This window comes from Dasypus novemcinctus, chromosome 3 (assembly GCF_030445035.2).
Source record: "Dasypus novemcinctus isolate mDasNov1 chromosome 3, mDasNov1.1.hap2, whole genome shotgun sequence".
Lineage (NCBI taxonomy): Eukaryota > Metazoa > Chordata > Mammalia > Cingulata > Dasypodidae > Dasypus > Dasypus novemcinctus.
Window position 1 is genome coordinate 121,403,512 of NC_080675.1, and position 12,715 is coordinate 121,416,226.

A 12,715-nucleotide genomic window follows, 5' to 3' on the forward strand; every position below is an offset into this window, starting at 1 on the left:
TTTTCTTTTATTCTTGCATTATAAATATTATCATTAATCCACATTTCTTTTCAGAAGCCCTTTCAAGCTGTCAGTCATGAGTGAACATTAGTTTAATTAAAATTAGGTGATATATCTATAAATCCCATTAACCAACCAAAGAAAACAACAATATAGCATGTATCACAATGTTATGATACTCAGAAAACAAAAGAAGAGCAAAGATGTAATGAACATCCCCCAACATACAAGAGTGCGGATTGAAATATTGACTGAGGTAGGGCACCCATTTACTAAATATTAGTAAAGCTCAACTGCCTTATTATTTTTAATAATTATTATTATAATTATATATATTTATACACACACTCTACTAATTGTTTTCCCACCCAGGGCTGTGCACACTCCTGTTTGGAGACCACTGTTAGTTAAATCTCTTGTGGGTTCATCCACCTCCCCAGTGAGGTCTGAACTGTGATGAGGGTTTGCAGAGGGTGCATGATAGTACAAGTAGACAGAACTCTGGGCTCTTCTCCCCTACTGTAAACAAAGAAACTCTACTTTTATTTATTTTACATATTGAGTTTTCTGATAAATTATAATTTAAACAAAGGATTCCACAGTTAAACATGTGTGAAATTTTCCTTTGGAGAAGCCTAGGAGGCCCATGACTCACAATTCTGATAGATCTTTGAAACTGAGCATTAGATGGTAAAGTTGTAAATACAGTGTTTTAAAAGAGAGCTAAATATATACATTTTTTAAATTTCTGGGTTATTTTACTTTATTTTTACATGCAAAGTACAGCCTTAGATCTAAAAGAGAAAATACTTTAGCTAAACTTGTTACAAAAGTTTTGAACATAAATAAATGCTAAGTTAATTTGCATTGATAAAAAATGCATTCAATTCTTTTAATAAAAAGTTTTGAATATTTTAGAAACAGAACTTATTAAAGAGAAGCTTAAAAAAGGATATGGTTCTCGGAATATTTCAGTGAGTTTAGTCTTGGTTTGTTTTGGGGCTTTAGAAATACCAGCTAGCTCATGCATCTTAAGATAGTATAAAATCAGTGGACTCTGACCTCCAAAACTGAAGAGAACACGGTTAAACTCTGGACCAGGGCTACTATAATGGGACTGTAAAGAGAAGAAATGCATTAAGTTCATTTTTACCTCTGTGTATTCTTGAAAAATTATAAATGAAATATAAGTGCATTATAACTGTAAATAAAATTACTACTTAATATATTGAAATAAAATTATACAAAGCATTGTATTAATTAAAGGAATTTACTAAAGTAGGAGTTTATGAGTCTGTGCAGAAAGACTTTCCTTGCCTTTTGATTTATCAGCATACTTGGAAACAGGTCAATAGAGACTATCCAGTCTAAAGAACAGAAAAAAAGAATGAAGAGAGAAAGGGACAGGAAAAAATAAATGTATAAATAATGGTCAAAAACTTTCCAAATTTTCACAAACAAACAAAGAAACAAACAAAAAATACCCTAGGAGTTGAGTGAACTCCAAGTAGGATTAATTTAAAGAGATATACACCTAGACAAATCATAGTCAAGGTTTTGAAAACCAAATACAAAGAAAAAGTTTTGAAAGCAGCAAGAGGAAAACAGCTCATCACATACAAAGGGACTTCAATAAGACTAACAACTGACTTTCAGTAGGAAAATGGGGGCCAGAAGGTAGTGAGACATCATTCAAAGTGCCTAAAGGAAAAAAAAAACCATGTCAAGCAAGAATTCTATGTCCAGGAAACAACAGTTATAAATATAATTGCTCCAAGATTGTATTACTCACTTCTTATGGGGGAAAAGATAGTATAACAGCTACTCATATTTTAAGTCCTTTGACTTTTATAATATCTAGATATGTTATTGATTCTACTTCCTGTGGGGAAATAAGACTATTCTCAAATGCTTTTATAGATACAGAGAGTCCCTTGGGCTTCTTTTCCTGATGGCCATTTTTCCTTAGACATGTCTTTATAAATACTCTGTGTATTTATAAAGTTGCTCCAGCATTATGTCAAACTGTGGTACTATCATAACCAAAAGCAATTCTTTGATGGTGAAAACTTAATGTCAGTATCAGATCTGTATTCTATGATGTGTATCATTTCCTTCATCTTAATCTCCCATGGCGATTCCCATCAGGTTATATCCAGTTTGGTCTTTAAACTGCGTGTAAAACCAGTCCAAATTCAATGGAAACAACCTCGCCTGTTTAGGGAGACATCTTGTAATCTTTTTCTTGCTTTAGCCTTAGGTCTTGTAATCTTACCAAAATTCTAGAAACAGAAATTTCTTTTCCTTTTCTGCAGTTTTCACATAAGTTAATGAAACCACTTTCCCAGCTCCTGTATCCTCTAGGAAGATCCAAGCTTTTTAAGGGTTGTCTGACCAGGCATGAGTAGAATTCGGTATTAAACGAGAAACCATTGTCTCATGGCAGCTTAGCCATTTTCTCAAATGCTTTAAAGCAGAAAGTCCCAAATTGCCCAAAGATCTCTTGCTAGGGACACTCCAAATAGCTAAAATTAATAGAAGCCCTACTGCTTCTGTTAATTCCAAATATTTAACTTGTCAAAGCAGTTAAGATTTCATAAAACAAGACTTTTATAGTCAAAATTCATCTTAGCAATAAATCTAAAGAACTGAGCAAACCTGCAAACCTTGGAAAAGTCACACGGAATGAAATAGAAAGTTCAGCGGATGTTTTTGGTGCCCAATTTTTCTGCTAATTTATTACAGGATAATTGCTGACAAGCCCTAGAAAGCTAAACTATTTGATTTTTGAGGTTTGAGTGTGTGTCCTGCCAATGCTCATATACTTTTAGTGGCAGGGAACCCACGGGAACTAATTCAGAAGTTAGACAACTCAGATGCTTAGAAAATTCTTTTTATATTAAGCTAAAATCAGTCTCCTCAGAGCTTTCACTTTATCCTTTTTAAAGCCATACAGAAAAAAAGTCCAAATAATTCCTCTTTTCTACAGTAGCGCTCTACATATTTGAAAACAATTACTACGGCTTCCAGAATCTTTTCTTTCCCAGAGGAAATATCTTTATTTACTAATTTATTTACCACTGCTCAAGTAATATTGTTTAAGAGTCTTTCATAAAACGGATTACTTTCTGCCCAGAACATTTTTTTGGTGGGCCCTTTTATGATACAGGGCTCCAGAATGAACACTGATAATTGTCTGACCAGCACAGAGTACACCCCATCTATCTACTTTTTAAAATTTTTTAAATTTTTTAATTTTTATTTTTAAAAGCATACTTAGATTACATAAACATTACATTAAAAATGTAGGGGATTCCCATATGCCTCACTCCCTACCCCTCCCATACTTTTCCACATTAACAACATCGTTTATTAGTGTGGTACATTTGTTACAATTGATGAATACATATTGGAGCATTGCCACTAAGTGTGTATTATATATATAAATAACCTGAGATTGAAGTAGACTTTGGGATCAACCATATTTTGCCATTGACATATACAGAACTTACTGTTAAAATGATTCCTAAATCTTTTCAGGCATACTGCTTCCAAGCTAAGACTTGGTCAATCTACAGTTTAACTTTGGTCCTTTACACTTTTTTCCCAGTGAAAGTTCACCTTCTCAGATCAAGCCTATCACTCTAGTCTGTTGTGAGCTTTTGGTCATCCAACATATTTGTGATTCTTCCAAACTTTATGGCTTATACATTTTTATCTAATAAAAGTGGCAACCACATCTTTACTCAGTAGTTGATAAAACAGTATGTATGGGACAGGGCCAATGGAGCAGCAATATGATGTACTACCAAAGACATATCTCCAATTTGTTTTATATTCTTTAACAGTGTCTTCTGAAAAAGATTGTTCAGTCAGTTTCAAACCCATCTATCCATATTTTTTCAATTTGTAAACAAGGTACAAGAATTCATTTTTAGTGCTTGCTGAAGCCCAGATATAAAATTGCTATTACATTTCCCTGATTTATAAATCTAACAATCCTTCTCAAAAAGGAAATAGTGTGACACTGTCATAGATTCCAGACTGACTCCTACAAATCACCACTTTCTATCCTAAGTATTCACAAACCATCTTGGCAGAATTGTGAAGGGTAGAATAAGATAGGAAGAGATTCTAATATACCTGCATTATTAAAGACCAGGAAATACCTGAATACCAACCATTACATAAAATGGTTTTTACATAGACATAATGTATAAATTTAAATTTATAATTTAAACAATATTTAGACCCAACTAGATAATTCAGATAAAATTTTAATAATAAACACTGTAACAGATTTAAAGCCTAGTTGTCTTAAAAGTTAAGAGAGCAAGTCCAGAATTTCAAGTCAATTAAGCTCTTCAAACCTCAACTAAAAAAATATAAGGTAGGGAAGTGGATTTGGCTCAATGGATAGAGTGTTTACCTACCACATGGAAGGTCCAGGGTTCAAACTGAGGGTCTCCTGGCCTGTGTAATGAGCTGGCCCATGCACAGTGCTGATGTGCGTAAGGAGTACCATGCCATGCATAGGAGAGCCCCACACGCAAGTAATGCGCCCCAAAAAGAGAGCCGCCCAGTACAGAAAAAGTGCAGCCTGCCCAGGAGTGGCGCTGCACACATGGAGAGCTGACGCAGCAAGATCATGCAACAAAAAGAGACACAGATTCCTGGTGCCACTGACAAGAAATGTAAGTGGACACAGAAGAACGCACAGCGAATGCACACAGAGAGCAGACAACGGGGGGAGGGGGGCGTGGAAGGGGAGAGAAATAAAAAAATAAAAAAAATAAAGAAATATAAGGTGGCAAGTATATGGGATCTCTACTTAGAGTACACCATCAGGAATGTGTAGAAGCTAAACTTTCAAGACTTGAGAGTAATAGTATCTAAATGTGATCAGTTATTCCAGGGCTGTGGCTTGAGATGGGGGCAGGACAGCCACTTCTGATATGACATTTAAGGTTTTTCTGCAATTTTGATTGATGGTGATGAGACCAGAGTCATGTGAAAATACCTAGGAAGAATCTTTCTATGTCAATCCAAGAAGAAGCAGAAGTGTTGTGAGGAAAATATAAATGTTATGATTTTTGTTTTCATTAGAGATAGGGATATTATCATAATAAAATAAAACATTTAAATATAAAGATTAAAACTACACAAAATAAATCATTACATTTTTTCACAAATTATATGTCAAGAATGTAATTACCAACACTGCCTATGTGAAACTGGATCAATTAAATTAAATTAAATACATCGTAAAGTAAATAAGCAAGAACATTTGAGAGTAATTACTAGACTCCAAACCTTTGTTTTCAGTTTTGGTAATCTTGATTCTTCCTTGGGTGTGGGTGCCATATATGCTCTGGGATTCTTTAAAATTTTCGTTATATTGAAGTCTATGGCTAAAAAAGAAAATACAATATTTTCTTAAATTATGTATTTTTGTTTTTCACAAAAAGTCATGTTAGCTCTTACTCCTTCTAGCAATGGTTCCTAAACATGCGAAAAGGTAGAGACAGATGGAAGAGGGTGAGATATTATAGCTTGTCCCAGTCAGAGGAAATGATAAATATTCCACCACATATTATTATTAAATAGAGGACTTCAGAGCTTGTAAAATTTATTTACTAACATTATCTCATGTCATCCTCACAAGCAATTATGTAAGCTGAGCAACATTTCCCACAATTTCCAGATGAGAAAATGAAAATGCAGGAAATTCTATGACTGCTTAAAGTCACCATCTATTAAGGAGTAGAGAGAGAATCTACAAACTTAGGTTTTTTGCTCCTAAGTCCAGAGCTCTTCCCATGTCCCTCTAATTAAATGCAGCAGGATGCTTAGGCCTTTGCATGTCAGAGTCCACCTTTTCTGTATTCTGACAAGACAGCCACAAAAGAAAGACTTGTTGATCTTTCCTTTAAACCACCATAAATATGCATGAGAGTACTAAAAAAATCTTGGCTTGACTAAGAGGAATAAACTGTATGATTTAACCAGCCATGTCATTCAGCCTAAAAGTACAAACTCTATATTATAAAGGCCATATTAACATAGAGCAGTGAAAAAAGGTGATCTGAAAGGTTGTTCTAGAACCTGAAATTATCAGTTACCAAGGAGACTGATTAACTCTAGGGGTTGTGATGTTGTTGGCAAACCTCTTGAATGGAGGAAAGACACTGGATTGAATTTTTTTTCCTTTTTCCTTTTTCATTAGAGAAGTTGTGAGCTTATAAAACAATCATGCATTATGTGCAGAATTCCTGTATATCATGTCTCCAAAAAAACCTTATGCTGTTGTGGAACATTTGTTACAGATTATGATCAGATTATTGCCACTATGGTCCATAGTGTGTACTTGGTATATTTTGTCCATACACCACTTATTATTAACACTATGTATTAGTATTGTGCCTTCGTTATACCGCATGAGAGAACACTCACTGTCCTGTTAACCACAGTCTATCTTCCATCACATTGTTCACTGTAATATACAGTCCTGTTCCTTGTACTTTCTATCCAAAATGTATACTCAGTGGCGCTCACTTTCATCACAGAGTTCTGCAGTCATCTCCCCAGTAAACCTCTGAATGTTTTCCTTAGTCCAAAAGAAAAAATTATATACCTCCCTATTATTGACCCTTAGCATTGATATAGTACCTTGTTTGACAATGATGCAAGAATATTACAATATGACTATTAACTATAGTCCGTAAGTTACATTAATTGTATTTTTCCCATACATCACTATCTTACCTCCCTGTAATAGTGACATATATTTGTTCTACCGCATAGAAAAACATTCTTGCATTTGTATTATTAACCACAATCCTCCTACATCTCTGGGCTCACTATATTATTTAGTCCCTAAATTATTCTTTAGCTTTCTTTCAATTGACATTTACATCCTTAGACTACCCCTTTCAGCCATAACCCCATTTATAAACCAGCCGTATTAGTTATACTCACTATAATGTGTTATCATAAATTCTATTCATTTCCGCACTTTTACAGTCAAGCTAATTGAAAATTCTAATACATTAAGCATCGGTACCCCTTAGTCCTCATCCTATCTCCTAGTAACCTAAAGCCTAGACTTTAATTCTATGTGTTTAGTTTTCGTATTTAGTTCATATTTGTGAGCCCATACAATATTTGTCCTTTTGTGTCTGGCTTATTTCACTTAGCAAAATGTCTTCAAGATTCATCCCTGTTATCATATGTGTCCCAATTTCATTTTTTCTTACAGCAGGATAGTATTCCATCATTTGTTTATACCACATTTTGTTTATCCATTCATTGGTTGATGGACACTTGGTTTGTTTCCATTTTGGCAATTATGAATAATGCTGCTATGAACATCTGCTTGCAAATGTCTGTTCACATCACTGTTTTCATTTCTTCTGGATATATTCCTGGTAGAGGGATTGCCAAATTATACGTAAGTTTTATATTTAGCTTCCTGAGGAACCACCAAACTGTCCTCCACAGAGGCTGCACCATTCTACATTCCCACCAGTGGTGAATGAATATTCCTATTTTGCCACATCCTCTCTAGCTCTTGTTTTCTGGTTGTTGTTGTTGTTTTTTAATAGCCATTCTATGAGGTGTGACATGATATTTCATTGTAGTTTTCATTTGCATTTCCCTAATAGCTAGTGATATTGAACATTTTTTTCATGTGATTTTTGACCATTTGTATTTGCTCTTAAGAGAAATATTTAAGTCTTTTGCCCATTTTTTTGCATCTGATTTCTGCTCTTTTGATGTTGAGTTGTATGATCTCTTTAGTTAGCATGGAAATTAAACCCTTATTATACATGTGGTTTCCAAATATTTTCTCCCATTGAGTGGGATGGCATTTCAACCTCTTGACAAAGTCATTTGAAGCATAAAAGTGTTGAGGTTTGAGGAGGTCCCATTTAACCATTTTTTCTTGCATTGCTCGTGTTTTTGGTGTAAGATCACCTACCACCAGGTCTTGAAGGCGTTTCCCTACATTTTCGGAGTTTTGTGGTTCTCACTTTTATGTTTAGGTCTTTGATCCATTTGAGTTAACTTTTGTATAAGGTGTGAGGTAGGGGACCTCTTTCTTTCTTCTGGATATGGATATCCAGTTCTCCCAGCATCGTTTGTTGAATAGACTCTTCTGCCCCAGTTGGGGTTGACAGCCTTGTCATAAATCACTTGACCATAGATGTGAGGGTCTGTTTCTGAACCATCAATTCAGTTCCATTGTTCTATTTGTCTATCTTTATGCCAGTACCATGCCTTTTTTTTTTAACCCACTGTAGCTAGGTATTATGATTTTAAAAGTCCAGAATGAGAGTCCTCCAACTTTGTTCTTCCCTTTTAAGAGATTTCTGCCTATTTGTGCCCCCTTACCTTTCCAAAGGAATTTGATAATTGGGTTTTCCATTTCTTTAAAAAAAGCTGTTGAAAATTTTGTTGGAATTGCATTGTATTTGTGTATCGATTTGGGTAGAAGTGACATATTAATGATATTTAGTATTCCCATCCATAAACATGGAATGTTCTTACATTTATTTAGGGCTTCTTTGATTTCTTTTAGCAATGCACTGTAGTTTCCTGAATGCAAGTGCTTTTCACCCTTGGTTAAGTTTATTCCTAAATATCTGATTCTTTTTGTTGCTATTCCTGACTTCCTCCTCAGATTGTTCATTACTAGTGTATAGAAAAACTACTGATTTTTTTGGTATTAATACTGTATACTAGGAAGTGGACTTGGACCAGTGGTTAGGGCGTTCGTCTACCACATGGGAGGTCCGCGGTTAAAACCCCAGGCCTCCCTGACCTGTGTGGAGCTGGCTCATGTGCAGAGCTGGTGCGTTAAGGAGTGCCCTGCCATGCAGGGGTGTCCCCCGCATAGGAGAGCCCCACGTGCAGAGTGCACCCCATAAGGAGAGCCGCCCAGCATGAAGAAAGTGCAACCTGCCCAGGAATGGTGCCATACACACGGAGAGCTGACACAACAAGATGATGCAACAAAAGGAAACATAGATTCCCGTGCCGCTGACAACAGAAACGGACAAAGAAGAACACACAGCAAATAGACACAGAGAACAAATAATTGGGGGTGGGGAAGAGAAATAAATAAAATAAATAAATCTTTAAAAAAATACTGTATACTGCCAGTCTACTGAATAAATTTATTAGCTCTAGTATCTTTATTGTAGATTTTTTTGGGTTCTCTAGGTATAGGTTCATATCATCTGCAAATGGTGAAAGTTTTACTTCTTCTTTTCCAATTTGGATGCCTTTTATTTATTTTCCTTGTCTGATTGCTCCAGGTAGAACTTCTAGCACAATATTGAATACCAGTGGTAACAGGGGGCATCCTTGTCTTGTTCCTGATCTCAAAGGGAAAGGTTTCAATCTTTCACCATTGTGTACAATGTTAACTATGGGCTTTTAATATTTGCCTTTTGTCATGTTGAGAAAGTTTCCTTTGATTCCTATCTTTTCTAGTGATTTTTTTTTTAATCAGGAAAGTATGCTGGATTTTTTCAAATGGCTTTTCTGCATTAATCAAGATGATCATGTGATTTTTTCTTCTTGGATTTACTAATGCAGTGTATTATGCTGATTGATTTTCTTGTGTGGAACCACCGTTGCATGATAAAACACATTTGATCATGATGACTACTTCTTTCGATGTATTGTTGTATTTGATTAGCAAGTGTATTGCTGAGGATTTTTGCATCTGTATTCATTAGGGGAATGGGTCTGTACTTTTTTTTTGGGGGGGGTAATATCTTTCCCTGGCTTTAGTATTAGTATTTATGACTTTTCCCTTTTCCAATCATTATTTTTTTAAAGATTTATTTATTTCTCTCCCTTTTCCCCACCTCAGTTATCTGTTCTGCGTCCATTTGCTGCGTGTTCTTTTTTTTGTCTGCTTCTGTTGTTGTCAGTGGCATGGGAATCTGTGTTTCTTTTTTGTTGTTGTTGTTGCGTCATCTTGCTGTGTCAGCTCTCCGTGTGTGCGGCACCATTCCTGGGCAGGCTGAACTTTCTTTCGTGCTGGGCAGCTCTCCTTATGGGGTGCACTCCTTGCACATGGGGCTCCCCTATGTGGGGGGCACCCCTGCGTGGCACGGCACTCCTTGCACGCATCAGCACTGCACATGGGCCAGCTCCACACGGGTCAAGGAGGCCCGGGGCTTGAACTGCAGACCTCCCATGTGGTAGACGGATGCCCTATCCCCTGGGCCAAGTCCACTTCCCTTCAACCATTATTGATTTCTAGTTTAATTCCATTATGATCCAAGAAAATGCTGAATAATTTCAAACTTTTAAAATTTATTTGGGACTTGTTTTGTGTCACAATGTATGGTCTATCTTGGAGAAAGATCCGTGAGCACTTGAAAAGAATGTATATCCTGCTGTTTGGGGTGCAGTGCTCTATAGATGTCTGTTAGGTCTAGTTCACTTATCTTATTATTCAAGCTCTCTGTTTCTTTATTTATCCTCCTTCCAGATGTTCTGTCCAATACTTAGACTAGGGTATTGAAGTCTCCAACTATTTTTTTAGAGCCATCTATTTCTCCCTTCTGTTTTGCCAGTGTGTGTCTCATGTATCTTAGGGCACTCAGGTTAGGTGCATAAATAATTAGTATTGCTATTTCGTCTTTGAAATAATCTTTTATTAATCTATAATGACCTTCTTGATCCCTTATAACAGGTTTGCATTTAAAATCTGTTTTGGGGAAGCGAACTTGGCCCAATGGATAGGGCATCCACCTACCACATGGGAGGTCCGCAGTTCAAACCCCGGGCCTCCTTGACCCATGTGGAGCTGGCCCATGTGCAGTGCTGATGCATGCAAGGAGTGCCATGCCAGGCAAGGGTGTCCCCTGCATAGGGGAGCCCCACGCGCAAGGAGTGCACCCCATAAGGAGAGCTGTCCAGCACAAAAGAATGTGCAGCCTGCCCAAGAATGGTGCCACACACACAGAGAGCTGACACAACAAGATGATGCAACAAAAGAAACACAGATTTCCGGTGCCACTGATAAGGATAGAAGCAGTCATAGAAGAACACACAGCGAATGGAAACAGAGAGCAGACAACTGGGGGAGGAGGGGAGAAAAATAAATCTTAAAAAAAATCTATTTTTAAGCTGGATGTAAGTATTTGTACAAGGAAGGGATAAAAATGGGGGCATAGGGTTACCTCTGGGTGGGGCTTTGCGGGCTTGAGGGGGGCTAGGGATGGGAGGATGGGTAATATTGCCCAAGAAATTGGGGGGAGGGTGGGGCAACATATGAACATAGGAGATTGTCAGGTATTTGGTTGAGAGTATAATGCTGAGAAAACTTTTTCAAAAATATAATAAGGAAGGTTACCTGTTTAAGATGCTTAAAGGGGATAATCTGATGCAGGACAGTCTCCTAGGTAATATGTGAATGCTCATTTTGCCATAGTGGGTTATATCATTGAATAGAGACCCATATAATGAGAGTGAAGGTATACCCACATCCTGGGGAGGACTGATGCCATCAAATAGAGGGAATTGTATCTCTCAAGAGAAATGGTGGCTCCCAGTGCATTAGGGCAGCCGAGCATGTCAAGCCCTCAACACTATTGCAAGTATCTCTGAACATGGCCCTTCAAGCAATGAAGATTGACTGTCATTGTGGGCCCCGAGGGGAGGGGGAAAGAGGTATTGAATAGATGGAACTAATGTAATTGTGTGGACCATAGAAGTGTTCCACAAGAGTACATAAGGATGGATATTAGACATGTAAAATTACACCAAAAATATATAGGGGCTGATAGGCTAAATTGTAAATCATAATGTAAAACATAAGATAACTAAAAATTTAGAAAATTTGTATAGTCTAAAATATAAACCACAATGTAAACACAAATGTTACCTTGTTTGAAAGCTATTGTCTCAATATCTGTACATTAGTTTCAGTAAATATAGTATGAATATGTAAAAAGATTATTGCTGTGGAAGGGAAAAGGGTTTTATGTTGGATACGTGGGAGTACTGTATATTGTATATATGAATTACTGTGATCTAAAACTTTTGTGAAGATAAGCTTAATAATTAGAAAAAAGAAAAGAAAAAGATAGGACATAGACACTGAGGAAAAGAAGGAAGTAGTTGTCTTTCCAATTTTCATACAGGGCAACACTTATTGCAGTGATGGAAGGCAAAACATCAAAAACAAAGCTTTTGCATTTAAAAAATTTTTTGATACCCCAATTTATTTTTACCTTAATTTTTCTAAATTAATATGTATTCTATATCTAACCTTTAAACTCATCACTATATTCCATTTTACTATTAATGGAACCTGGCAATATATTGGGTTTCACTTTTCAAGAAATTTTGGATCACAGAGAGGTTCAACAATGGCAGGGGAGGAATACTGGTGTGGGATGTTATTGACAGGGGACACATGGTTGGCAGGGAGTTTTACAGGGCATTTATCCAGGGTACATAAAAATGTTTGGATATTTTCATAGTGGATACAATTAAAAACAACAACTGAGGGAGTGCTGAGTTCCTAGCCAGGGGAGCTCTATCATAGTCCCTAAAGGAACAGCAACAATCCCCCAAGTGCAATGGCAAAGACCAAAAAAGAATGAAGGTCCAACAATGAGCCCTTGATACTAATGACTATGCTTGTGAGCCTGTGCACCTGAAATAAGAACAAGGCCTATAGCTGCAG

At 36.5% G+C, this 12,715-nt stretch overlaps 1 protein-coding gene across 1 annotated transcript in view; it reads right to left on the reverse strand.

The window, feature by feature from the left end:
• Positions 1-12,715, reverse strand: part of FAM227B (family with sequence similarity 227 member B) — a 276,142-nt gene that overhangs the window by 28,736 nt on the left and 234,691 nt on the right. The window contains exons 12-13 of the mRNA XM_058294176.2: positions 5,314-5,411; positions 955-1,117 (exon numbers count right to left, since the gene is read on the reverse strand). Of these exons, the coding sequence (XP_058150159.1) occupies positions 955-1,117; positions 5,314-5,411 (261 nt within the window). The remainder of the gene's footprint in view (positions 1-954; positions 1,118-5,313; positions 5,412-12,715) is intronic.